Below are 27,935 nucleotides of genomic sequence, written 5' to 3'. Positions count from 1 at the left end.
ATTTCCTGAGGCACTACTAGTTTTACAGATTCCCAGTCCTTAAAGCAAGTGAGCTGAACCATTCTCAAAATAAGTATGAAGGCCAACAATGACATGCTTAGCATTCTTAGCTATGAAACAAAGCAAATCAAAATGACATGGAGACTTCATCTCTCCCCAGTCAGAATTATTTTAAAGAAAACAAATAATGAATGTTGACAAGGTCAAAAGGGAGAAGGAACCCTCACATACTACTGGTGGGAATGTAAACTTGTGCAGTCACCATGGAAAACAGTGTAGAAGTTTCTCCGAAGAATTAACATTAGAACTTATTCCATGACCCTGTTTTATTGAACTTGGGTACATATCAACACACCTGGCATACCCATGTTTATCCCAACACTGTTCACAATAGCCAAGTAATTTCACTAGTCTGAGTGCCTATCAGCAGATGAGTGGATAAAGGAAATGGAATATTAGCCATAAGGTAGAACACATTATGTCATTTGCAGAAAAATGAATGAAGATGGTGATCATATGATGATTGATATAAGGCATATTCAAATACTACCTATTTTTCTCCCATGTGCAGAAGCTACAGTTAAAGATAAAGGACGTGAATCTAAATGTGGGGACTATTTGGGGGCCATATAGGAGGGTGAGGCAAGAGGAAGGAGAACATGGTCGACCTATTTTGCATGCAAAGTCATAATGAAATTCTCTTTTTTAAAAAAATTCAAGTAAGATGAAAATTGCATGGAAGAGGGATAAGGAAGAAAAACAGGGTGAATATTGATGGAAGCACATTACACACATGGATTTACCAATGTGAACCATCTCATGCTGTACAATTGTGCTAGTAAAAAGGTGAAAAAGGCCTGGTGTTGGTGACAAATACCTGTAATTCTAGCTACTTGGAAGGTTAAAATCAGGAAGATTGAAGGTCTTGGCTAGCCGGCATGGGCAAAAAATTCACAAGATCCTGTGTTACCAGAAAAGCAGGATGTGATGGCATGAGCCTACTGTGGTAATAAGCTGTGGTAGTACACAGAAATAGAACATGTAGGGCCAGACTGGTCATTACCTCAAAAGCAGCCAGAGCAAAAAGAGCTGGAGGCATGGCTCAAGGGATGGTAGAGTGCCTATATAAGTAAATTGAAGTCCTGAGTTCAAACTTTAGTACTTCTCCAGCACCCCCTTTCCTACACACACACACACACACACACACACACACACACACACACACACACACACACACTCAAAACCAGAAAAGGAAAAATTATCTACTCCGTGAGGTAGAGAAAATACTCCTTTCTGGCTTTCCAAATTTGCTTTTTACTTTCCCTAAAATCATTCATCTTCTTTGAACTTAATTTTATTGTCAAAGTGATGAACAGAGGGGTTATAATCACATACGTAAGGTAATAAGTACATTTCTTGAAGAACGTTGTTAGCCCCTCCCTTGCTTTTCTCCCATTTTCCCTCCCCCCAGAATCCTGGCCCTCCAGGTGGTGAAGTTCATTTTCAATGTGTTGTCTTGTGAGTATTGCTGTTGCACTCGTTCATCCTTTGCTCTTTGTCTCACCATGTTGCTGCTCTCTTTCCCTTTCCCAATTCAGATAAACATAGATACAATATACAAGGTACTGAAATCAAATACAAGGGATAAACTAAAGAAAAAAGAAAGAAGAAATAACTTCACATAGTACATTAAAAACAACAAAGAAAAACCTCTTGTTTCCATATCTTGGAGTTCATTTCACTTATCTTTTTTTTTTTTTTTTTTTCCAGTCCTGGGCTTGAGCTCAGGGCGTGAGCACTGTTCTTGGGCTTTCTCAAGGCTAGAGCTCTACCACTTGAGCCTCAGCACCATTTCCAGCTTTTTTCTATGTTTGTGGTACTGAGGAATCGAACCCGGGTCTCTGTGCATGCTAGGCAAGCACTCTACCACTAGGCCAAACTCCTGGTCCTTCACTTATCATCTTATATGGTCATGTGTACATAGCTATTGAGGTGTTGTGTCCTCTTTTAGGACTACCCTAGGCATATATTCTAATTATTGCAAATAAGGAACCAGCCTTTAAGGTATTTTTAGGTCTCTGTTCAGACATATTTTTCATGTCTTCATTTTTGTTAGGGCATATTAATTAGGCAATTTAGTGGACTAATTATTATGATGTTTTCATACATGGGTGGTATTTACCTTTCAGTTAGCCTTTCTTGTCCCCTTCCCCATCTCTCCTGCTGGCTGCCTTCATCCCAAATAGCCCTCTTGTACATTTTAAAAATGTATATCGATTTCTCATATGAGAGAAAACATGCAATATTTGTTTTCCTGAATCTGGCTTATTCCTCTTCAAAGGATAATCTCCACTGCCATTTTTCCATAAGTGACATAATTTTATTCTTGTTAATGGCAAAATGGTACTTTGCTATATATCTTCATCACATTTCCTTTGTCTCTCTTTTGATGGGCACATGAGCTGATTGCCTAACATGGCTATTGTGAATAATGCCACAGAAAATACAGGTGGATAGAGATCTTCCGTGTACCATAACTAAGATTTCTTTAGAAATATGCCCAGGAGTGGCGCAGTTCTAGTTTTAGCTTTGTGAGTGACCTGAACACTGATTTCCACAATGGCTGCACCAGCGCATCTTCCAAAGACCCACTTCCTTCATCCACACCCTTCTCCTTGTAATCATCATCACCTAATTACTCACTCAATTATGAGCCAAACACTGGATTAATACCTTTGTGCTTCAGTCTCTTCCTCTGAATATGGCTACATTGGAGATCACATCTTTAACAGGAGCCTTTTGAGGGACATTGCAGACCCTTAAATTTCTTGGTCCCTAACCAAATGCTGCTCACCAGTGTTTAAAATTGGCCTCGTCAGATACAATATACAAACTCATTCATTTATATATATATATCATTTGTGGCCACGGCCTTGCTACAATAAATTCCATTTATAAATTTTAACACAGTTTCTATCTGACCTTTACATAAAAAGCTTCTTGACTGGGGCTGGATGCATGGCTAAGTGGTAAAGTACTTGCCTAGCATGCACGAAGCCCTGGGTGTGATTCCTTGTTACCACATACACAGAAAAAGCTGGAAGTGGTGCTGTGACTCAAGTGGTAAAGTACTAGCCTTGAGAAAGCTCAAGGACAATGCCCAGCCCCTGAATTCAAGCTCCAAGATTAGCAAAAGAGAAAAAAAAGCTTCTTGACCCCTTTTGCCAGCAATTTCCTAGACTTCAAAATGCTACAAACTAGACACTTTAAAGAACAGAACTTTCTTTTCTCATGCTCAGGTGTCTATAAATCCAAGAGAAGATATTGGCAGGGTTAGATCACTCTTATCACTCTGCCAGAAAAATCTCTCCTATGTCTTTACATTTCTGAGGATGTCTTGGCAGTCATTGGGCTTATAATGGGTCATTCCCATTCCCGTAGGAGCCTTCACCATTACAGTCTTCCTCATCTTTCCTCTGTCCATGCTGTGCCCAAGTTTCCTATTTGCACAGGGAGGCCAATGGTACTGGATTGACTACTGTCCTCAACCTCGTGCTGACCACATTTACAAATGACCTTATTCCCAATAAGCTCACATTCTAAGTACCAGTAGTCAGGAAGTCATTCCCCTTTCTCAAGGACACAGTTCTGTGAGAGCCTATCCTTAGTCCTGTAGTGGACTCTGTTCTATGAAGTCATACATGGTTTCTTTTTCCTTCTCCTTATATAGACCTTCGTGTCTTTTAGCATCTGATTCTTCAAAACCAGACTGAAAAAAAAATCAAGAGCCAATGAAGAGCTGGCATCTTTCAAATCTTCCTTTCCCATAAAATCAATTTTATTTAAAAGCAGTTTTATTCAGTCACTGGATACAAAACTATAATGTACTCTGTGAGAACTAATTTATTAGAAACACTTCAGTTCTTAACATTGTACTCTAACAGTTGTATCATTATTACTCAGAGAGTGAGTTAGACACTTTTCTGTAACAGATGTCACCATGGAGCCAAACTTCCTTTGCCATGACTAAATACTCCTACACCAACACCTTAGGTGGAAAGGCTCACGTTACTCAGGTTCACGTTTTAGTCTTGGATCACCAGCAAGGGTTTTGGACTATAGTGATACAAAACAACCTGTCCAGGAGCATAAGGAAGAACTAGCTGCATCCTGCACAGCAGCTGGGTAGCAGACAGACAGACAGAGAGACACAAGACTAACTTTCCAAGGCACATGCCTGGATCCTGCTTCCTCCAGCTGGGTACCTCAGCCCAAACATCCATTTAAAACACATTGGAACTCTCTGGCCTTTAGTTGTGGGTTAACTCGCAGTGAGTTAGTATCTTAAATAATTCCCTTCTCTTCTGCTCAGGCTGCTCAAGAAAAAGAAGAACTTCAAAGGGAAGGTGACAGTTTGGATGCTCAGATCAACAAAGCTGAAAAGGAAATCTATGCCCTTGAAAACACCCTGCAAGTTCTAAGCAATTGCAATGATCACTACAAACAGTCTTTTAAAAAAGTGACGCCAATGAGTACGTAGGAATCAGAGAAATATATGTACTGAAGGCCCAATAGTTAAGAAGAGGACCCCTGAATTATGGAAAAGAATATGTCATGTTTATCTTGTCAGAAGAAGCAATCACCCTTCCTTTCCTTTCTCTTCTTGTAATTATTCTGTTAACATATTATTTCCCGTATTAGACTAGTGGCTATGTGACATTATTCTCTATAGAATTAACTTCAATCTGAAAAATATGCTGTATATTGCTACTCTGTGGTGAGTAAAAAAGTTACTATAGGAACTGGAAATGTGGCTTAGTGGTAGAGTGCTTGCCTAGGATGAATGAAGCCTTGGGTTCAATTTCTTAGTACCACATACACAGAAAAAGCTGGAAGGGGTGCTGTGACTCAAGTGGTAGAGTGTTAGCCTCGAGCAAAAGAAGATAAGGGACAGTGCCCAGGCCTTGAGTTCAAGCCCCAGAACTGGCAAAAAAAAAAAAAAAACGCACAGAGTGCATACAACATGATTTGCTGGCAACAGTGGTGACACCTGTAATCTTAGCTACTTCAGGAGGCTGAGATCTGAATATCCATGGTTCAAAGCCAGCCTGGTGGGAAAGTCCATGAGACTCATCTCCAGTTGACCACCAGAAAACTGGAAGTGGTGCTGTGGCTCAAAGTGGTAGAGAGCTAGCCTTGAGCAGAAGAGTTCAGGGACAGCACCCTGGCCCAGAGTTCAAGTCCCATGACAAAACATGTATGCTCACACTGCTTTTCAAGTAGATATAATGAATTTAACCTTTAATAACAAAACATTTAATATATGTAACACCTAATATTATTTTCTAGATAGTATATCAAAATCAAACTAAAAGCTCTCTGAATTGTAGGTGATGAATATGGGCTAAAAATTCAACTAGAAGAACAAAAGAGAATTGCTGATGAAAAATATAGATACAAACAAAGACAAATCAGAGAGATTGAAGAAGACATCCAGGTAAATTGCATAAGCTTCTTAGTAATAAACTCTTAATAAAAGTCATCAATCTGGGTCTGGGAGTTTGGCCTGGTGGTAGAGTGCTTGCCTAGCATGCACAAAGACCCGGGTTCAATTTCTTGGTATTACATATGTAGAAAAAGCCAGAAGTGGTGCTAAGGCTCAAGTGGTAGAGCTCTAGCCTTGAGAAAGTCCAAGGGCAGTGCTCAAGCCCTTAAGCTCAAGCGCAGGACTGGCAAAAAAAAGTCATCAATCTGTACCATTGCCTTTTAGTCTCTCTGTATTTCATTTATTTTTATTAATACTATTTTTTAAATCTCTTATTCCTGCACAAAGAAAGCAGTTTTTTTGGACCATTTTTAGGAAACTAGTAAGAGATAAAGTGATTCAAATATTTAGTAAATCAGTTAAAATGCTTTAATAATGCTCAACACTAACAGTTATATGTTATTACTTGATGACTCACCACTGCTATATTATGGCATATCTATTATTTAATAAATTCTGCAAGACCCTTAATTTAATGCCTTAAGATCACATTGAGATTGCTTCTTTAGAAAAGCTTAGCTGGGTGCAATCGATCTTGCTTCGAATTCTATCTACTCGGGAGGTTGGTGAGCACCTGGGAGATTCAGGAGGATCAGAGTTCCAGGTCAATTCAAACAGATAAGAAATCATGTCTTATTCAATAAGTTGAGCATGGTACTGCGGGCCTGTCTTTCCAAGCTATGAAGGAGACATAAACTGGAGAGGCACAGTCTGAGGTCCGTCCCAAGCAAAAACACCAGGCCTTTATACAAAAATGGAAAAGGGCTGGAGGCATACCTTAGGTGGTAGAGCACCTGCCTACCAAGTGTGAGGTCCCATACTTCCAAAAACAGATGGGAAAATTGAGGTCACATTTTGAGCACAGAAACAACAGTTTTTTAAAAAGTTGTTTTAGAAGTGAATTGCTGGGTCCTGCAGTTTTTACACATTTGATTAAGTTTGATGAGCATTGTACCCATTCACAGCCCATCATTGTGCACAAATGTGCCCTTTTCTCCTCTTTATCAACACTAGGTGAGAGCAGACTGTTCAAGTTCTGCTAGTTTGATGGATACATATTGAGCACTCCTCTTTTGCATGCCTCTGAAAAATGGTGAGATAGTGTATGTATTTACTGCATACATATATCTTCCAAGATTGAATTGCCCCTCTGTATCCTTTTACTTTTTCCTCTTTCTTGTTGGTATTTTGTGGGGGAGAGGTCAGCTCCGGGGTTTGTGGTTTGAACTCAGCATCTGGGCACTATCTCTGAGCTTCTTTTGCTCAGGGATAATGTTCTATCATGTAAGCCACAACTTTATTTCTGGCTTTTTAGGTAGTTTATTGGAGATAAGAATCTCTTACACTTTCCTGACCAGACTGGCTTTGAACTGAGATCCTCAGATCCAGCCTCCTGAGTAGCTGGGATTACAAACATGAGCTACAGCTAGCCCAGTGAGGGACTTTACCTGCGGTGGGGCTTGAACTTGGGACCTGGCTCTCTCAAGGATGGTGCTCTTGAACTAGAGCTCCACTCTGGCTTCTGGCTGGCTAATTGGAGATAAAAGAGTCTTACAGGCTTTTTTTTTTTCTAGTCCTAGGCTTGAGCTCAGTGCCTGAGCACTGTCCTTGGATTTTTTCAAGGCTAGAGCTCTACCACTTGAGCCTCAGCACCACTTCTGGCTTTTTTCTATGTATGTGGTACTGAGGAATTGAACCTGGGTTTTCGTGCATGCTAGGCAAGCACTCTACCACTAGGCTAAACTCCAGGCCCTCTTACAGGCTTTTCTGTCCTGGCTGGAAGTCCTCAGATCTCAGCCTCTTGAGAAGTTAACATTACAGGCTTGAGCCACTGTTCCTGGTTCATATCCATTATTTTTTCTCAAGTACCAAAATAAAAGTTTTCTTGGGGTTATATAAAAAATAAAGTCCACAAGACCACTATACTTATTATTGACCAATAAAATACATGCAACTACACACAAATAAAAAATTAGAATTAAGTGAATACTTGACAAATAGTGAACACTGTAATTGGTTTATTCTAACCACTAAGTATATTTTCTTTTCTACAGAGCATGGAAAATACTTCAGAAGTTCTAGAACATTTAACAAAAACTGCTAAGGAAAAATTGTCAGGGAAACAAGATTATTTGTTCCAACTACGTAAAGATACTGAGGAACAGAAGCCAAAATTAGAGAGAGTCACTAAGCAGGTAATGATATTTAAAAAATAACCTGACCTGAGCCAGGAGTTTGGCCTAGTGGTAGAGTGCTTGCCTAGCATGCACGTAGACCCGGGTTCGATTCCTCGGTACCACGTAGCAAAAAAGAAATGCTGGATGTGGTGCTGTGGCTCAAGTGGTAGAGCACTAGCCTTGAGGAAAGCCCAAGGACAGTGCTCAGGCCCTGAGTTTAAGCCCCAGGACTGGACTGGCACTAAAATATAACCTGACCTGGAATATGTACATTTTTTGAAATCTCAAATCATTAATTCATATCCTTATCTGTAAGCAGTGTGGAACAGAGGTCTATTTAATAACTGACTACTTTTACCTACAGTGTGAGAAACTCATAAAAGATCTCCGTGTTCTGAAGAACACAAGAGATGAAACTCTAGAGGAACAAGATATAAAACTTCGTGAAACAAAACAGTTTCACAAAGACATTGATGAAATGTTAGTTGAGATAGCAGAAAAAAATCCGGACCTCCAAATTGTTCTTCAAACATACTTTCAGCAGGTAACACATACAGTACTGACTAAGTTGTGTGTATGCTTGTAGATCTTTCTCTGGTACTGGAAATTGAACTTTGCTCAGGACTTGTGCAAGTGCTTTGCCTTAGTGGTTCTTAAACCCTTGACGAAATGTGCATTCATCATAAAATCTCATTAAGAATATTTTTCTCTGAAAATACAGAAATAATGATTGCTGTTAAATACTCTTGTAGAATGGGCTGGAATTCCCTGTAGCCAGTACACGCAGTCTTCACAGTTCCAGGTCCTCTTCAGATTCTTCCCTGCGATCAGGAAGGTAAGTGGGGTGTGGAAAACATTGTAACGCAGCTGCTAAAGGAACCGGCTAATTGCACACCTTGCAGTTGTTGTCCAGCAAACATACTGCCTGCTTTCCTCTGCCCCACTCCCTCACTACTCCAGCACCATGAAGGTTATAAGCAGAAACATTTGTGTGTGTAAGCCAGTACTAAACTTGAACTCAGAGCCTGGGCACTGTGCCTTGGCTTATTTTGCTCAAGGCTGATACTCTATCACTTGAGCCACAGACTTACTTCTGGTTTCTTCCTCCTCCCCCTCTTCCTCCTCCTTCGTTTCTTCTGAGTGTCATAGACTTTGTCTAGGTTGGTATGTGATCCTTAGATCTCAGCATCCTGAGTACCTAGAACAACAGGTGTGAACCACAGGTAGAAGCACTTCTGATGTAATCACTTCTGAATTGTGTACAGGCCATGACTAACAACTATTTTAGTAGGATAAAACAGATATTTGTGGGGTACAACTAGGATCTGGAGTGGACTAAGTTGGAGAAAATCTTTTAAAACTATAGCAACTAGATGTAGATATGTGGAGTGTGATTTTTGATTAAAGCTGCATTTTCGAAATTTTATATAATTAGGATTTAATGTTGTTCCTCCCCCCCCCCCACCTCCTCAGTCCTGGGGCTTGTACTCAAGGCCTGGGCACTGTCCTGGGACTTTCTCCAAGCTAGTGATCTACCACTTGGCCACAGCACCACTTCTGGCTGTTTCTGCGTATGTGGTACGGTGGAATCAAACCCAGGGCTTCATGAATGCTAGGCATGCTAGGCAAGCACTCTACCACTAGGCCATGCTCTTGGCCTAATTTTGTTTTATCCTGATAAAAGTATAAGCATTTTTTTTTTGACCTCTGTAATCAATTTAATAGTGTTCTGAATCTACCACTGAGGACACTTTCAAAACTAGTGCTTTGTGGACAAACTTCTAGATTCTAGGTTTAGGACTTCTAATCTCCTATGATCAACAGCTACATTTTATTTGTTCAGAGAATTCAGCATTAATGTGCTATTAATGCTTAATGCTCCCAACTCTTAAGAAACTATAGTTGAGGGACCAGGAGTTTGGCCTAATGGTACAGTGCTTGCCTAGCATTCATGAAGCCCTGGGTTCAATTCCTCAGTACCACATACACAGGAAAGGCTGGAAGTGGTTCTGTGGCTCAAGGTAGAGTGTTAGTCTCGAGAAAGCCCAAGAATAGTGCTCAGGCTGAGTTCAAGCCCCAGGACTACAATAAAATATAGTTGAAAACATTTTTCTCATATAGAAATATATTTATGATTTATCTATAGAAGCTGTTCTTTTAAAGAAAGGTTTTATTATTAATACTTTTAGACTTTGTTAACATGAACTTTTAAGCTCTACTTATTGAATTATAATTGCTAATAATGAAAGGGGTCTATATTAAATATAAACTTGGCATTTAACTTATTTTTCCCCCTAGGTCAGCCAGGAGCCCTGCTGGCTCTCAGTCTTCGATTAAAGTGGTAGAGCTCAGCTTCCCTGACTCAGCATCAGAGGACAGTCACTCCAGGCCACATAGTTCTGATGACAAAAACAAAAAGAGCAAGTAGACCTTCACCTTCATTCAACTTTTATGGCAAGAAGAACCTCACACTTAGCAGTAAATATATTTTCATATCATACTCTAAGTCATCTCACAAGATAGTCTTTGAACTAATAAAAGGACCAAACTGAAAGTAAAAAGGCGTAAAGGTAACCTGCTTTTCGTATGTAGTTGGAAGTCAGTTGTTGATTCCTAACCAAGCTATGTTAAAAAGAGAAAAAGGAGAATTCTGTCTATAACCTTGATGTGTGAGAAGTTGGCTTTGTTGCAGGCAATTTTCTGGTAATTTACTCTAGATCCCAAAACTAGATTTGGCAGATGGGGAGGAGACATCTGCCAAACATAATTTTTTCCTTTGGCATAATTTGTAACCAAATGAAACCATTGTAATGATAAACAAAACTACAGCTTCAATGACTTTGAAAGTCAACTATAGCCAACTATGTATAAAAAATGTATTTTTAAAATTTCCTTAATAAACACATGAAAGAAAGCCAGGTGTACAATTTGAATTTATTATTTATTTGCAAGTAGAATTATACACATTTACACTGGAGCTAAGCTATTAGTTTAGACCATTTTTCTAGTTAATACTTGGTATTTAGCATTTCCAAGTTACTGGGAGTGTGAAATAATGTAAAACTTTGGTTTCAAATAAAGGCATTAGAATTCATGTGTATGAATGAAACCTTGGAAAAAGCATTCTTCACGATTGTCTTAGAACCACTACTCACAGCTACTTCTGAAAAGCAGCAGTGGCAGAAAATTAGCTTCTCATTCTTTCATAAACTGCCAGGGAAAGGCAGAGTAGTGAAGTCCAGGGATTAAGACGAGTGCCAAGGTGACTTACATCTATAACTATATACTTAGGAGACTGAGATCTGAGGATCCTGCTTTGAAGCCAGCCCAGGTAAGAGTCTATATGAGACTCTTACTTCCAATTAAGAGCTAAAAAACCAGAAGTGGTGCTGTGGCTCAAGTGGTAGAGTGCAAGTTTGAGCAAAAAAGTTCATGGGACAGTGCCAGAGTTCAAGCCCCAGTATGTGTACATGTACATGTACACACACGCGCGTGCGCACATGTGCACACACACACACTCGAGACTGAGTAATTTTTGGACCCCAAATTACACCTATAGGAAATTTACAGGCCTACAACTGATAAATTTGGGTAATTTCCCAAAGTCCTTACTACCAGCTTTGTATTACTTTGTAAATAACTTAGAATTTGAGATTAAGGTATGTTCTGAGGTCAAGATATTTGTCCAGCTCTGTAACCTTGGGCAATAACTACCCCCCTCTCATTTATAATAGACATAGTACTTCATGGTTATTGAAGCAACTAGGTAATACAAATGAAATGCTGAAAGCTTGACACGGCAATTATACTACAACTAGTTAATTTCTACCTATTAAGTCACGTCTTATAGCCTAACATAAAGTAGGTTCAGCTAGCACGTGAAACAGCCCCATATGAAACATTTTTTATTTTAGTGTAGTAGTGCTATAAATACTAAGGGTTAAATCTATACTTACAGAAACAAATACACAGCTGGCTGTGTACACACTGATACTGAGAATTGAAGATATCACTGGATATTCCTGAAATGTTAATCCCTAGCGGCATAGGGCTTTCCAAGAATTCTCTTACAATTGCATCATGCATTCTGCTTAAAACTATGCCCAGGAAAGACAAGAGGGCATTTTGAAAATGCAGGCAAGAGAAGGCATACTGTCGCTTTTAAATAAAACAGCAATATGTGTAAAATTAAAGTATTATGGAGAGTCCCAATGGTCAAGTACTATATGGTAAATACTTTTTACTGTTTAAAAACCTCAATTATAAAACTACAGAGATGGTGCTGGAGTTAACAGTAATAACTCTTAGAATGAGACCTGCTGGTGAGTATGCTTGAATGACTACCCTATTTCTATTGCCATTACTTATGGTTCTTATCTTGGCAATATTGGAGCTTGAACTCAGGGTTTCATTTGCTAGACAGGCACAGTAACACTTGAGCCACACATCTGTATTGTTCCTAAGGGTTTTCCCCTACCTCATTGAAAAATGAACTTAAAATTTTCTATTATTCTAGCATTACAATCTGAAGGATGAAAATAATACACAACAGTATCCAAGTTTTGCTGTATTTCTGTTGGCAAGAGCTGCAAGACACATGAAGTAATGAAGTTCCTGTCATTCTCAGCTTGCATATACTCATCTACCCATCAGCCTGCACATATCCTGAGTGTTAAGATGTTACAAAGTCCAATGCCAATTACATCTCCCAGAATCTTGAACTGATTTTCAAAACAATACATATACCTATGATTCCAACTGACACTCAGTGTACTATACCATTTGCAGTCATCTTGGGAGTATCTTTTAAAATCTAAGTCCCTTCTTTCTTTAATTCTAGCTGCTGTATTCACTCTTGAATAAAACAAGGCTCTAGTCAGTACAATTTTTTATTTAAGACTGAAAGGGTGGCAATGACAAATGAAGTAATGCAAGCCAACCTAGATTATTCAAGAATATGCCTAGAGATTTACTACTGAACATTTGCAATGTAGAGAAACTTTACTAATTTCTTTCCCCAGAAAAACCAAAACCAAACCAAAACAACAAAAAAAAAACCCTACACTTAAAGATAATCCTGGGCCATTGCCTTTTCACTGTTAAGAATTACTTTCTACTCTAATCTATTCTTAACTAAGAGATAGTCTCTAAAGGTCTATCAATATTTATAGTTAAAAAATGTCTTACATCCATAATGCTAGCTAAAAGTAAAAATAATGGAGAAAACCAAACAGGGTCCCAAATAAACTTCCATGGTATTATTCCTAAGGTATTTGTTAGGCCGGACACACACTAATAGCTGTTTACCAACTACTTCAATTAAAGTAGGCGTTAGAGACAAGTGTAATTAACATTTTAAAATAAGGTTGTAATGGATATGAAATACAGTACTCAGAAAAAGTAAAATATAGGACCAGTAGTGTGGCCCAATGGTAGAGTGCTTGCCTAGCATGCACAAAGACCCAGGTTTGATTCCTCGGTACTACATCAGAAAAAGCTGGAAGAGGTGCTGTGGCTCAAGTGGTAGAGCTCTAGTCTTGAGAAAGACAAAGGACAGTGCTCAGGCCCTGAGTTCAAGCTCCAGAACTAGAAAAACAAAAACAAAAATGTAAAATATATAAATGTTCAGGACTTCTGTTAAAAAAAAAGTAAAAATTGATGAAAACAAACCAATGTTCAATGCACGAATTTAATTTTCTCTCAGATTAGATTAGGTGGATCTTGGGATTCTCAGACATCGTAACAGTGAAATAAGAAAAGTATCCTTAGGTGAAGTTTATATCGAGTAAGAAATACAACGTACAGGAATATTCCCGTGAAAAGATGAAAATGAAAACTCAAGCTGTGACAAGGAGATGAGAAGATCAATGTGGAAAATGACTTGTATAACTTGTGGACAGGGATGGGAAGGGGAAGCTGGGGGACAGCAAAGGAAAGGAAGGGATGGCATTGTCTAAAAGAAGAACTGTATCCATTACCTAACTTATAAACAACAGTAACAATAAAGTTAAATTTTGAAAAAGAAAAAAAAATCTGAGAAAATTTCTATAAATATTTCTGCATCATACTCTCAGGACTACAGCACTTCAACTTTATTAACAGTGTTAACAGTATAACAATGTGCAAATTTTCTTGACATTAATTTTTTGGCTTATTTCCTTTTTCTTTCTCAAATTCAGCTATCTGGTTAAATATATTGAGTAAATTTTGAGGTAAATTTTTTTTAACTCTGCTTTCTGATTGCTCTGTGCTACTTAGTCCATCTTTCTCTGGAATCTCTCTTTTACTTTCCTCCCCGGAATTGTCCCCTTTTTCATAGTCGTCTTGATTTGTATTTAATCGGTATCTTTGCTCATGTCTACTGAAATCACGGGATCCAGGAAAAGTGTGTTTTTTATGTCTTTCAAGTGACTTCCAAGAATAGTCTGAACTTGCTGGTGATGTGGAATGCCTAGTGGAGCCTGGCTCCCACCTTCTGTAGTGCTCTTTTCTTCCCTCTGTGTCCTTTTCACATCTCCTGTAGCCGTACATCCTTATTTTGTCCTCTGAATTTCTACAGAAGGAATCTGAGGAATTTCTTCTACTGGAAAAATGTCTTTCTGATTTATATGGCTTTTCTGTTTTGCTACTTCCTGCCTGAGTTTTATAGCTATTGTAAACATCTCTTGGATCTTCAGACCTACCTCCAAAATCATCTGCTACTTCAGATGAAGAAAGAGGGCATCGATCTTTCTCTTTTACCTGAATCTTTTGGTACTGTGACCTCTCTTGCTTTTCCAGCAGTTTTTCCACTTCTTGTTTCTGGTTAAGAAAAGATGCTGAAGTATTTGCTGGAACTGGGTAGCACTCATCTTTCCTATTCTGCTCTATGTGACTTGAAGATGCCCTTGATGAATGCCTTTTGGAACTTCGAGAAGATTCTGAACGGGTCCTCTTATGTTTCTTATGTCTTTTGTGACAAGACGAAGAGGATGAGGAAGAAGAAACTGACTCATCATTAGAAGAAACACTAGAAGAGGAAGAGGATTTTCTTCTTTTCTTCTTTAGCCTGAAAAAAAAAAGTAATTAACTCATCAGATATGCTAACTACAAAAATGTTAGTAAATGATCCATAAATCTTATTTTCTTTTAAAGATTTCCTATAAGCTATAGCTCAGAATCTCAGTAGCTGCAAGGTCCAGTTATAACATAATTTGTGACGCTTAGGAAAAATATTGGTGGAAGTAGTTGGTATTCAATAGGCAAGTCCATAATCTACCCTCCCCCCCTCGGCCCCCCCCCATTTTTGGTGGTGCTAGGGTTTGAACTTAAGGCCTTCTAATTGAGCTATGTGACCAGATCAGCAAACCTATCATTTCTGGAAGACACAGTGAGACTTCCAAATTAATTTTCTCCTTAAGAATCAAGAAAACATGTTTGTACATGCCTACTCTAGTTTCATAGGTCTTTTGCCTCAGTATTACTGATAACATTAGTGGCTCTCTTACACACTGTACAACGTTTAACAGGACCTTCACCCTCTACATATCACCAGTTATGAAACTAAAAATCTCTTGACATCATCAAATATTTTCTTGGCAATAAAAACAAATGGTGATAGTTATTGCTCTAATTCTAAAATACTTCTCCCTGCCATATAGATAATTAAAATGATTGTTTAACTATATATAACTTATATAACTTATTATATCATATAAATTATATATAAATATTAGAATTTTAATCTTAAGATTCCACTAAGCTTAACTTCCTTCATAGAAAAACATGAGGCATACATATTTAATAATTCATTTCTGGTGCCAGAACAAGGGCTTGAACACAGGGGCTCATACCCTTGCACAGCTTTCTTGCTCACAGCTGACACTTTACCACTTCTCAGCTTCTTGTGCAGGTAGGTTTATAAATATGGGCCACCAGTTCCTGACTTATTAAGAATTGTAAATTATCACCTGAAATACTTTTTAAATATACTTTACCTCCATATGGCACTTTGGGTTCAACTCAGTAGTTGCTTTAAGTTAAAAAAGTAATGCATATTATAGTTTACCTTTTTTCCTCTTTTAAGAGCTTACGCAACTTTTCTGCACTTGTTTCTATTTTCTTTGTTTTCTGCTTTTCTTCCTTTTCAGCTTGTTTTTCTCTTAATTCCAAAGATTTCTTTTAGAACCCAGATATCGGAAAAAACCACACGTTAAAAATTGTAGAATACACAAACCACAGTATTTAAAAGACCATCCCCCAACCAGAAATCCAATTTAGTATAATGAAATCACCATAGAGCCAGTATTGAGCAAGGTGTTTTTTGTTTCATTTTAACATAAAAGGTTAGTTATACAGTTGTTTGGCATTAATCATTGGAATGGCCAGAACAATATTGAGGACCATATTGCAGTTGGTATCCCATGAAAAGAGGGGAAGCCATTGCAGTGAACCAATGAACCACAGTGTAAAAAGGGACACAAATTTACAAGTAAAATTCAAATAATGACATTCCATAGAGGTGAACCAAGGGGGAAATCACCATGTTCGAATACAAACCATTTAAAAAATAGCACAGCCCAGTTGGATGCATGATTACATAAGAAATCATTTTCCAGTTTGTGGATGGGGATGAGCAGCATCAGATGTCACAGACACAGCAGCAATGGTCCAATTCAGAAGAAAATGCATGAGAAAACATCATCATCAGTATTACAGGAACAGACAGATAAAACAGTGTCTCAAAAAGGTTTCTATAATCAGCTCAGTTACAGTACCAACAATGGTGATTTTATAATCACCACTTTATCTCACTACAAAGGACTGTTCTCAAACACACATGCCAACTGTCTTTTAAAATAAATTTTAAAAAGTACTACAGAACAATGTCAAATTCATCAGGAAAAGTTAATGCTAATGCTTTACTTAGATGAGCTACAGATTTTTTCTTAGAGGAAAATTATATCTTGCAGTAATTTTAAATGTCACTAAATAAGAGGAAATAAAGAATCACCTGCATAGATTGATGGAGCCTCTGCAGAGCATCCTCTGCATCCTTAAAAGTCTCATCCAGAGCCAAAGCTTTCTTATAGTAACTTTCAGCATTTAAAAACTTTTCTTCTTCTTCTAGCCTAAATTTGAAAGGAAGACTTAGCATTTTTGTAAAAACAAAAGTATCCAAGCACACATATTGGTCCGAGGCTAATAATGGCAAAACTTACTAGGTAAAAACAATGTTTACCAGTTTTGTTTTTACTTTTTTACCAAAATGAATACTTAAATCATGTGCCTCACTGTGATTTATTTGATAAAGAGACCACTTAACAAATGAAAAACCATTTCAAGGTGACTAAATACTATTGTTTGTTTTTATAGATATGAAATAAAAAACCTGATATCTGAAAATTCAGTCTTCCTTTGTAGTTTATAGTACTTTTACACCTTTCTACAGATATAGTTCTTTGGGAGAAAACACACACACACACACACACACAGTTTTTTGAAAGGATAATCATTAGAAAATGTTTACAAATCTTTCTTATGAGAAGCTAAAACTAGAAAGTGTAGATTAGAGATGTAGTTTATAAAAGGGACATGTAATTACTGCAAAACAAACAATGGCTATCATTTTTTGTGTAAGTGAACTAACTAGACATGAGGAGTACAGGACAAGTCAAAGATAAACAATACTTGTGCCTTGGATAATTGGTAGTAACTCAGCTAACAGAGAGTAATACATAGGTAATAACAGGATCATTATCTCGGCCCTGGGTATTTAGTGAGAAAACACAAAGGTGCTCCAGCCATTAATTAGAAGTTAACATAAATTAAAGACATGTAGTATAAAAATCTCATTTAATTTAATTTAGAATGTATGAGAAGTCAAGCTGGAATGATCATCCAATTAGGAATGATAGTCATCAAACAGAAACATGACTCATCTATTTTTAAAAATAGCAAATGCCGGGGCCGGAAGTTTGGCCTAGTGGTAGAGAGCTTGCCTAGCATGCATGAAGACCCGGGTTCGATTCCTTGGTACCACATGCATAGAAAAAAGCTGGAAGTGGTGCTGAGGTTCCACTGGTAGAGCTCTAGCCTTCAGAAAGTCCAAGGACAGTGCTCAGGCTCTGAGCTAAAGCCCAGGACTGGCAAAAACAAACAAAAAAAGAATAAAAATAGCAAATAGTCCTCAGTCACGAACTGCCTTTAATAAAGTAAGTTGCTACCAAATTATTTCACTTATTTAAAATATTCTATAAATGAGACCAAACTAATTAGCGACTATGACACAACTAACTCTGTCAGGTGTTATGCTAGCATTATCATTAAATGTATTTTCTTATTTGCCCTAAAATTTACTCTAAATGTGTAAGCTTTACAGACCAAGTAGTTAGAAGATGAATATAACAGCAAACTGTTATATGAACTAGAGAACACTCAATTCACACTTCCCACATTGTACTACCAGAATGGTGAAATGGATCAGAAATGAACTTCTTCCTATAAGAATGAAAACTTAGTATATGTTCCTAAAAGGAATACTTCTCTTGTACTTTTTCATTTTTATTTCTCTGTAATGAGAAATTCAGAGCAATGAACATCAAAAATATCTGTCTTAAAGACTCATCAATAAGGTAGGAAAAAGGCCTTGAAGATTAAGAGAGACTATATTTAGAAAATATTATCAGGATTTACGTTAAACCTGATGGGGTTTCAGGCTCACCCTTTCTAGGTCAACCTTACTGGTTTGGGAGAAAGGCAACTAACCGCAGGGACATGCTAGGCTCCACTTAACCAGGGAAGAAGAAGGAACAGCTACTTCAGTCAGAACTGGAACTATCGCTGAACTCATGAAGATCTTTAGGGTTAATGGGCTCGAATAAGAGTCATCTGTGCAAACCAGTTTCTCCACATTCATTGTACTGCGAGATAACAGATTCTAAGGAGCCAAGTATTTGCAATAGCTAAATAGGCGCACACACACACATGCGCACACACATATACACGATAAGACTGAACTAGAGATTTACCAATGATGGGCAAAAATGTTTATTTAGGAGAGAGGACTGCACTGGGATGAACTAAGGTTAGAAATGAGATGATGCACTTGGTTTTACAAGGGAGACAACAAACAGTGTATGTTTCCTATTCTGCTTCAGTCCAGTGTCAGAAACTTGGATGCTTGCTGTGACTCTAGAAGAATGGAAAAGGAAACTGCAATTTCCCAACAAAGAAATTATATTACACAATCCAAAGCTCATGGTGCACTACCAGCCAACTACAGGGTCTGATGAATGTAGTTCACATTCACTGTGTGAGATCTTCATTATTTGGTGTTTTTTGATATTTTATGGGGCTGGCCAACTGTGATCTCTGCTTTTGAAACATTAGTGTGGTAATGATTTTCTAAGTGCTTTCTTGAGCTTGCAAGAGACCAATTTTTAAAAAGACCAAGAATCTCAGTTACTCAGGAGATACAGCAAAAAGGAAGACCGGGCCTGCAACAAAACCCAAAACCAAACCAAAACAAAAAAACAAAAAGGGCAAGAGTGTGGCCGGCGGACCTAGCAAGCAAGGGCAAAGCCTTGGGTTAAAAGTGAAGTATTTACTGTACCCCACACCAAATAAAATTAATTTAAAAAGATAACCCCCCTTCCCTGCCAAAAACTGAACAGCCTGGAAAAGTACAGTTGTTCCTCCCAGTTAATGGAAGAATGCACACTAGAGTGGATGTAGATTTGAAACAGACTGAAACAGATAAGCATGGCCAGGATTAACCACCACCTTAGGAACATTACCAAAGGCATAATTCTGGACGTTTGCTGTTAATAACATTACTGTCAGCCTAGTGAATGAATGCTGTTGTTTCTGATATGAACCTAGTGTATACATATTTCTTCAGGAAAACCTTTATTTAAAGCCTGATTTTAATGCCATCTTATAGGCTTGCTTATATTGTTTATTATCCTAAAATATCAGAGATCCTTTGTGGGATATGAGTAGTGAAAAAGAATTCACTATTGTTATAGATCAAAGAGATATACCAACACTAGAAGACTTAAAGATCTTTCAACCCTGAATCCTTTAATTTGGCTTTATGTACAGATAGATTAGGAAATAGGAATTCTTTGGGAACAAGAAAAGAAGTTACTCAAGGATTTTAAAACCAGAAAAAAATACCTATGACCTAGGTATTTAAAGATCATTAATAAACTTGGGAGCTAATGGCTCATGCCTATAATCATGGCTACTGAGGAAGATGAGATCTGAGGATCACAGTTCAAAGCCAACCTAAGCAGGAAATTCTGAGACTCTTACCTCCAATGAACCACCAATAAATAAATAAATAAATAAATAAATAAATAAATAAATAAAGTTTTAAAACAACAACAACAAAAAAACCAGTGGAACTGTGGCTCAAGTGGTAAAGTATCAGCCATGAGCAAAAAACACAGGGATAACATCAAAACAAAACAGACCAACATAGTAGTGTCAAAGGTAAAAATTCCCAAAGACTCAAACTTGGCAGAAGATACTAAAAATGGCAACTACCTATAAACTGGTATTGGACAGGTGTCCATAAAATATTCCCAGCTCAATCATAAACCAGAAATACTCTTTGATTCTCCCCTTGGAATGTCCCTTAGTTCCCAAGGACTACAAAGCAATTCCAACTTCAAATTTCCAACAGGTAAAGGCTTTTTTTTCTTCCAATATTATTATCCTTCTAACTTACAGCCTACAGGATGCCCCAAAAGTAGAATTTGAGCCAATAATAATCATATATCGTAAAGACAAAAAAATGGATGTACTCACTACTGAGATAGCTTGAACAGGATGAGATTTTAAAAACAAGTTGCTAGGTTTACTGTAGATGGCCTAAAAATTTCTTACCAGCTCCTTAACCATCCCTTACAAGCTTTAGAAAAAGAAGGAACTAAAGCAGAACATGAATCAAGTTCCTAAAGTCCAATGATGTTAACGAAGAGATGCTCAGGATAGTTAAAGAAGTCCCAACATCAATGTGGGAATGGTTAATGGAGGCCAACAGTCTGATTGTGTTACTGGAGAAACTCCTTGAAAACTTTACCCAATATTTATTTGCCTTGAGTAGCCATCTACATTACTGCTAACACTCAAAAACATACCAAACTCAGGCTATATCTCTTAATCATCCCTTAGAGTTAAAATGACTCATTTATGGCTATTTAATCAAGCTTTAAAATGGTCATATGGCATCTCAAGCTATATATTTATATGCCTTTATGTTGCCTCTTAAAAAAAGTATTGTCCAGAATTGAAGCAACAAATGAATTGTGAGAGCTAAAGATGCTCACACTATATGTGTGTGTGTGTGTGTGTGTGTGTGTGTGTGTGTGTGTGTGTGTGTGTGTGTGTGTGTGTGTGTGTGTGTATTGTTTCCTTATATACCGTTCAAGATTTCACAGAAGTTGGTTTAACATTAGCTTTCTACTATTAAAACAAAGTCAATACTTACTGTCCTCCTCTTTCTACAAGTGTCTGGCAGAGGTATTTTCTTGCATTCCTGTGAGTTGGACAGTTTTCTAATGCAAGCTCAAAATCTTCTATTGCTTTGTTCAGACTTCCTTTTGTGGCATATCTAAAAATGTTACGTAAAATTAGAGGAACTTAATCTAGTGAACTTAACTTTACATCTTTTTCAGATATAACTACATTATATACATTAAAATCCAGTTTACTTACAATGCTCCACGAGCTACCAAAGCTTCCACATTTTGTTTGTCTATTTCCAGAGCTTTATTGTATTCATTCATAGCATCCACATGGCGTCCAACCTTAAAGTAATCAACTCCAGTCTTCACACTAAAAATATTTCACAAAATAGCTAAATAAAATATTAGGATGAATAAATGTATTCTGAACTTTGAACGAGTGTATAAGTGGTTACAATTTAACATGTCCATCTAAGTGTATGAATAAATTATTTTCATAAGCACATGTCTTCAAACTCTGTACTTACTGTAAAAATGTCTCTTACAAACCCTAAAAGCACTTCTTTCAAGATTTTCCTAAGTATTTTTATGAAACTCAGACATCAATATGCTAATTTTTTGAAAAACAATTGAAAATTCTGGACAAAAGTATGTTTATAACATAATACAGCCTATCAGAAGCTTTATTTTGTCAAAAGCTTTTTAAAAATTCACTAGCACAAATTCTAGTGATGATAAAATACTTGGTTTATCCTAACCTTTCAACTAGATAATGCAATTGTTGAAACAAAACAATCTTCATACCATTTTAAAGCCCACGATGCAGACTGCTTCTTTCTTAATGCAGAAGCATAATCATCTTCAGAGAAGCTTTGGCTATGAAAGAAAATAAAAAGTCAATCTGTAAGTATGATAACTGTTCTTCATTCTGACACATGGGCACCATACGTTGAAAAAGTAAATCCCAAGAAGAAATCTGTGTTCCACTGACATAGCAAAATCCTTCAACTCTCTGAAGTATTATTAGTAAGGGATATTCTTATTAGGTGTACCCACACCACCTTTGCATGTGTGTGCTAGTCCTGCGTTTGAACTCAGGGCCTAGGTGCTGTCGCTGATCTTTTTTTTTTTTTTTTTTTGCCAGTCCTGGGCTTGAGCTCAGGGCCTGAGCACTGTCCTTGGACTTTCTCAAGGCTAGAACTCTACCACTTGAGCCTCAGCACCACTTCCGGCTTTTTCTATATATGTGATACCAAGGAATCGAACCCGGGTCTTCGTGCATGCTAGGCAAGCACTTTAACCACTAGGCCAAATTCCTGGCCTGCTGATCTTTTTTTATTGCTCAAGGCCAACAGTGTTCTATCACCTGAGCCAGAGCTTCATTTTTGGTTTTCTAATGGTTAACTGAAGGTGAGTCTCTTGGATTTGTCTGCCTAGGCTAGTTTCAAACTGTGATTCTCAGATCATAGCTAGGATTACAGGTGTGAGCCACTGGTGCTTGCAACATATAATTGTTATACAAAATTTTTATCCCTTTTCCCACTAGATCATGTCTAATCATTATCAAGCACCCAGTCTAGATGGGGCCACTTAATTCATTCACTCTTTGGCATGTTCTTGTTGATATGATCTAGTATTATTTTCTATATGAGAATAATACTGGTATACTGTACCTCTGTAGGCCTCTCATTAAAGATGGTGGATTAGATTCGTCAATTCCTAGTTTCTCTAGGAGGAATTCAACTACTCCTGGATTAACAAATCCGAGGGAACTCTGCATAATATTTTCATAGGACTCCAAAGAATTGGTGTTTAGTTCAATACTCCTCCTTTAGGAAAACAAACACATACACACACACACACACACACACAAACATAAAATGAAAGAATGACTAAAACAAAGGACATTTTTTTACCAGAGAAATAACATTATTGTATTAGGTTTTGATACCAATACCATTTTGTACACAAAGGCGTAGGACATAATAGTGCCAAACTACAATATTACATATTCTTTCTTCTACTATGTCTGTAGAAATTTTTTTAGTATGTCTGTAGAAATTTCTTGTTTGGTGGTACTAGCGTTTGAATTCAAGGCTCTGAGTTTGCTAGGCTAGCTACCAAACTGTTAAGCCATGACTCTAAGCATAGAAACTTAAAGAATTAAGAAGTAAAAACATGCCAGGAGCTGGTGGCTCACACCTGTAACCCTAGCTACTGAGAAGCAGAGCTATGAAGATCTCCCATGGTTTAAAGCCAGACCAAAAAAGAGAGCCTGTGAAACTGTTTTTTTTCCTACCAATTAAAAAACGATGTCATTATTAAGATGTTATACAGAGAAGTTATTGTTTCGTAAGTTAGGTAATAAATGTATTTTGTTTTGACCGATATCACCCCTTTCTTCATTTCCCCCATTTTATCCTTCCTATGGATTGAACTGTTATCTCTGATTAACCACCAAAAAGCTAAAAGTGGAGCTGTAGCTCAAGTGGTAGAGTACCTTGGGCAAAAAGCTCAGGGACAGTGCCCCAGGACTATCCTATACACAAAAAGTAAATACACATTATACAATAAAATAAAATTCCACTTTATTATCAGAATCTTAACATCATTTGTTCTTTTAATCCTAAAAATGTACGAAGGATAAATACCTGTAATATATAGGAAGCTCTTCAGAAGTAATTACACCAAGTTTAATACTTGACAGGTGTGGCGGAAGAGATGAACTATATAGGGACACTGCAAGCTTTTCATGGTATCTATCAATATCCTTGATTCCAGCTTAAAAAAAAGGAAATAAAATGTAAAAGAAAATTAAGTTTATTAGAAAATTAAATTTACTAGAAATTTATTAAGCTTATTAAAAAGTACATAAAAATTTTCTAAATACCACCCTCATTATACTTTTAAAATAATTAAAAATTTAACAACTTTTCAGTTTTAAATTAGTAATTGTAAAAATGATCACCTCGAATGATGTCACCAGTTTGGTAATATGATAAAGGATCTCCATGGTTACTGTGAGAAGGCACATCTCTTAATGGACAAAGAGCCTGTAATGAGAAATTTCTGAATATACCACATACTTGACTCTTTAGCAAGAAGAGTTATCTTTTTAAAAATCTTTTTCTTAATTGCAATTAATAGAAGGGTTATATTATATTTTCCAGACAGAAGGTGTATTACTTCACAAACATGTGATAACCCTTCTCATGTTTTTGCTCCCGTTTCCCTGCCTCTACCCCCTCCCTTTGTTTTTCCCCTTTCCTATTTCAAATAAACAAATACACAATATACCAGATAATAAGGTAAGATACTGTGACAATATGGGAATAACCAAGGGACAACAAAAGAGATGAGAAATAACATAGTACATTAAGGACAACAATCACTCATTATATGGCTCTTCTTTTATCCTAATCGTTCAGTACGAACAGATAATGATGAATATGAATATTAAGTAGTAACCATTATCCTAAAGCTTAATTTTGTTTCTTTTTAACAGACACATACTAGCTATCTTTATAGAGTACAATGGATAAACCCAATGTATGTACACAACAAACATTATCAAGTCAGAATAACTAGCATTCCATTTCATTTCTTTGTAATTCCAGTCTTTGAATTCTTCTCTCACAGTTCTTCACAGAACAGTTTTTCTGCTGTGCAGCAGAACACTAGAACTTACTCTTCTTAACTAACTGTATGGAATTGTTATCCAAACCTTACCAGCCTCTGCTACCTACTCTTTAACGATTCTTTAAAATAAGCTTTCTAGGTTCTACAAATGAATTGAGAATATGTAAGCTTTCATCTTTCTGTATTCAGCTTAGTTCATTTACCATAATGGTCTGCAGTTTCACCTATTTTATCACAAATGATAAAAAATTTATTCCTTTTTCATGGTTAAAGAGTTCACTGGGATGCTGTTTTTTCTTTATTCACTTGCTAATACACAAGTAACAAGCTAAAATCTCAATTTAAGAATTTTAGGAATAATTTTCTATATTTCAACGACTTCTTTGGTTGAGGTCAAAAACTAAAATCTCAGCTGGAAGCTGGTGGCCCATGCTTGTAATTGTAATCCTAGCTACTTAGGAGGCCAATATCTGAGGGTTGTGGTTCAAGCTAGCCAGGGCAGGAAAACCCATGAGACTCATCTACAATTAACCATCAGAAACCAAAAGCAGAGCTCTGGCTCAAGGTGACAAGAGTGTCTGTCTTAAGCTAAAAAGCTCAGGGATAGTGTCCTGAGTTCAAGCCCTTCAACTGACATAAACAAAAAACTAAAATCTCCATTAGCTTAGGAACCAAATATAGATTTTGCATTTGTTAAAATTAAGACTCAAATTTATCTACAAAGTATAGGGATTCCAATGAAATAATGAAATGAGAGTTCTACAAAGTTCTGTTTTACTTCTTTCTCATTGGTCTGGACAGGCAGCAAATAGCAAATATTTAAAAATGATACATTACTTCAAATTCAGGGCTATTTATATTAGGCAAAATAAATTATAATATATCTTATAACTGTAAATATACAGATGATGAGAATTTTTCTCTAAGTTATCTCTAATGCCAAATGTTAGTTAAGAATATGTTCAACTAGTGGATTTAAGTCCAGAATATCTGATCAACCTCACCATGCCCACAAATGAATCTTTGAACATGTAAAAAAGTAAAGTGCTGGCTATGCACAGTTGCTAATGCCTGTAATCCTAGCTACTGAGACTGAGATCTGAGGATTCTGGTTCAAAACATGAGACTCATCTCCAATTAGTCACTAGAAAAGGGGAAAGGGACTATGTGGCTCAAGGTGTAGGGTGGTAGCCTTGAGATGAAGAGCTCAGGGACAGTGACCAGATCCAGAGTTCAAGGCCCACCACCCACCAAAAAAAATAAATAAATAAAAATAAAGTGCTCCTGTAACCAGAATGCAATCTCCTTTCCCCCTCCCCAAAAGGAACAGAAATGGAGGAAGAAACTAATATTTTTACAAGAGAAAACCTATTTTTCTCTAACACTCATTTAATTCCCCAAGCATTTCAGCAGATAGTTAGGTACAATTGAATGCATTTTTTTTTTTTGCATAAGATGACTATCAAATGTGACTAAATGGTGAATAACTTACTGTGATTTCTAAGTGGGATATATCTCTCATGATGCCACTTCCTAAACAAATTAACACCATGAAAAATCCAAATTCTCGAATGGAACTAATTCTTCCAATCACTATATCACCTCGTTCAATATCTCGGAAAAACAGCTCTCTTCGGTCCACACTAGGTATCTCCATAAATTGCTCTAAGGGTGGCATGACTGCATAGTGAGCTGAAAAATAATTAAAACCACTAATGGTTACTTTGAATCTTTCCATTAAACCAAATGGCCAATTTTAAAAACATACAAATCAAAACTCACCTTCACTGTCTTCATTAGCTTCCGAAATCGCCGGTGCATCTGATTTCCAGGAAAGCGCAAAAAGCAAATCTGCTTTTCTGGAGATGAACTTCTGTATTTCGATGTTGTCAACTCTCTTTTCTTTTCTTAAAAGACACAGAATTTGTGAAAGCTGATTTTAAAACTGCAATGCCTTTTTAAGTGTAATTTTCTGTTTGTGACATTCATTGTCCAATCCCTTGCCAGGCTCCAGGCTGGAGAGTTTTGTGTTTTTTTTAATTAAAGTTATTACTTTTTAAGTAGTTTATGCAAAGGGATTTTGAATTCAACATGTCAGGTTAGGAGTACAACGCATCTTGTCTAACGTCACCCCTTTCATCACGTTCCTCCGTCTGGGAAGTTTTTAACGAGGCAGTTCCCCCTTTGGGTCAACCTGGAGATCGAGGGCAGGCAATCTTACATGGTGGAGTCTCCAGCTTTAGATAGGGAAGGCCTGCAGGATTTTACTCAGGAACCGCACCTCGGTCTGGCAGGGCCGGAAAGTTGGGATAGCATTGCATGGCACACGCACACCCGCAGCGGCGTGGAGCCTCAGCTCCCCGGAACCCCGAATCCCAGACCCCCGACGCGGACCAGGAACCCCAGTGGCTCAGCCCCCAGTGACTCCGGCCGCAACGGCTGGGCCTTCACCTGCCCCGACTCCTCCCGCCCTACCTGCAAAGGCTCCGGCCCGCACTTGCCCCTGACCCCGGCCCGCACTCGCCCCGGCTGGGCAGTCGCCGGGCCATCACCGGTCCCGACCCCGGGCCCGCCCTCACCTGCCCGGGCCGTGCGGCGAGGGCGGCGGGCCCCGGGCCGGCTCCGCCGCCGACCCCAAGAAGCTCCGGAAATGCGGGTTGTCTTGCTGCTCGCTCCGAAGCAAGGAGAGCAAGGACGGCCCGTGACAGTTCAGCGACTGGCGCAGAAGGTCCCGGTCCATGACGGCCGGCAGGCGGCGGGGCCCCGTTCCGTGCCCCGTTCCGAGCGGGTCCGGCCCGGCCGCGAGCGGGCTGAGGCAGCGCAAACTCCGGCCCCGTTCCCCCGTCGTCCCCCGGAAGTACTTGGCAGCGGGCGTCGGAGCCCAGGGCGTGGGCTTCGCGATATCCGGCGAGATTACGGAAGCAGGAAGGGATGTGAGCGCGTTCTTAGCCCCGGGCTGACTGAGGTAGCCGCGGGCGGGCTAAGCGCGCTTCCTGGAGGTTTTAAAATGTCTGTATCGCTTCCCGGAGGTTTTAAAATGTCTGTGTCACCTCAGAATCGCTCAGGCCCGGTGTAGGGAAAAGAATCACTCGCGCTCCCGTTGATGGACGTGCTCCCCAG

The 27,935-nt window shown here is 38.1% G+C and overlaps 2 protein-coding genes across 2 annotated transcripts in view; one reads left to right on the top strand and one right to left on the bottom strand.

Moving 5' to 3' along the window:
• Positions 1 to 10,283, top strand: part of Ccdc39 (coiled-coil domain 39 molecular ruler complex subunit) — a 64,690-nt gene extending 54,407 nt beyond the window's left edge. Inside the window, exons 15-20 of the mRNA XM_090342498.1 lie at positions 4,373 to 4,532; positions 5,391 to 5,497; positions 7,600 to 7,740; positions 8,087 to 8,266; positions 8,475 to 8,557; positions 10,021 to 10,283. Coding sequence (XP_090198624.1) covers positions 4,373 to 4,532; positions 5,391 to 5,497; positions 7,600 to 7,740; positions 8,087 to 8,266; positions 8,475 to 8,557; positions 10,021 to 10,150 — 801 coding nt within the window. The 3' untranslated portion in view covers positions 10,151 to 10,283. The remainder of the gene's footprint in view (positions 1 to 4,372; positions 4,533 to 5,390; positions 5,498 to 7,599; positions 7,741 to 8,086; positions 8,267 to 8,474; positions 8,558 to 10,020) is intronic.
• A 3,102-nt stretch (positions 10,284 to 13,385) lies between these two features.
• Positions 13,386 to 27,656, bottom strand: Ttc14 (tetratricopeptide repeat domain 14). The gene is made up of 12 exons (XM_090342493.1): positions 27,395 to 27,656; positions 26,598 to 26,722; positions 26,308 to 26,507; positions 24,145 to 24,229; positions 23,828 to 23,957; positions 22,850 to 23,005; positions 21,981 to 22,052; positions 21,427 to 21,546; positions 21,200 to 21,322; positions 16,715 to 16,832; positions 15,770 to 15,879; positions 13,386 to 14,770 (listed from the first exon to the last, which is right to left on the bottom strand). Exons 1-12 carry the CDS (start codon positions 27,553 to 27,555, stop codon positions 13,861 to 13,863), a joined length of 2,310 nt encoding a protein of 769 aa, XP_090198619.1. The 5' UTR covers positions 27,556 to 27,656; the 3' UTR covers positions 13,386 to 13,860.
• Positions 27,657 to 27,935: the final 279 nt, after the last annotated feature.

Source organism: Megascapheus bottae, chromosome 1 (genome assembly GCF_031878675.1).
Source record: "Megascapheus bottae isolate mThoBot1 chromosome 1, mThoBot2.hap1, whole genome shotgun sequence".
Lineage (NCBI taxonomy): Eukaryota > Metazoa > Chordata > Mammalia > Rodentia > Geomyidae > Megascapheus > Megascapheus bottae.
The sequence above is the reverse complement of the archived record's forward strand: the minus strand, read 5'-3'. Positions and strand labels throughout refer to the sequence as shown.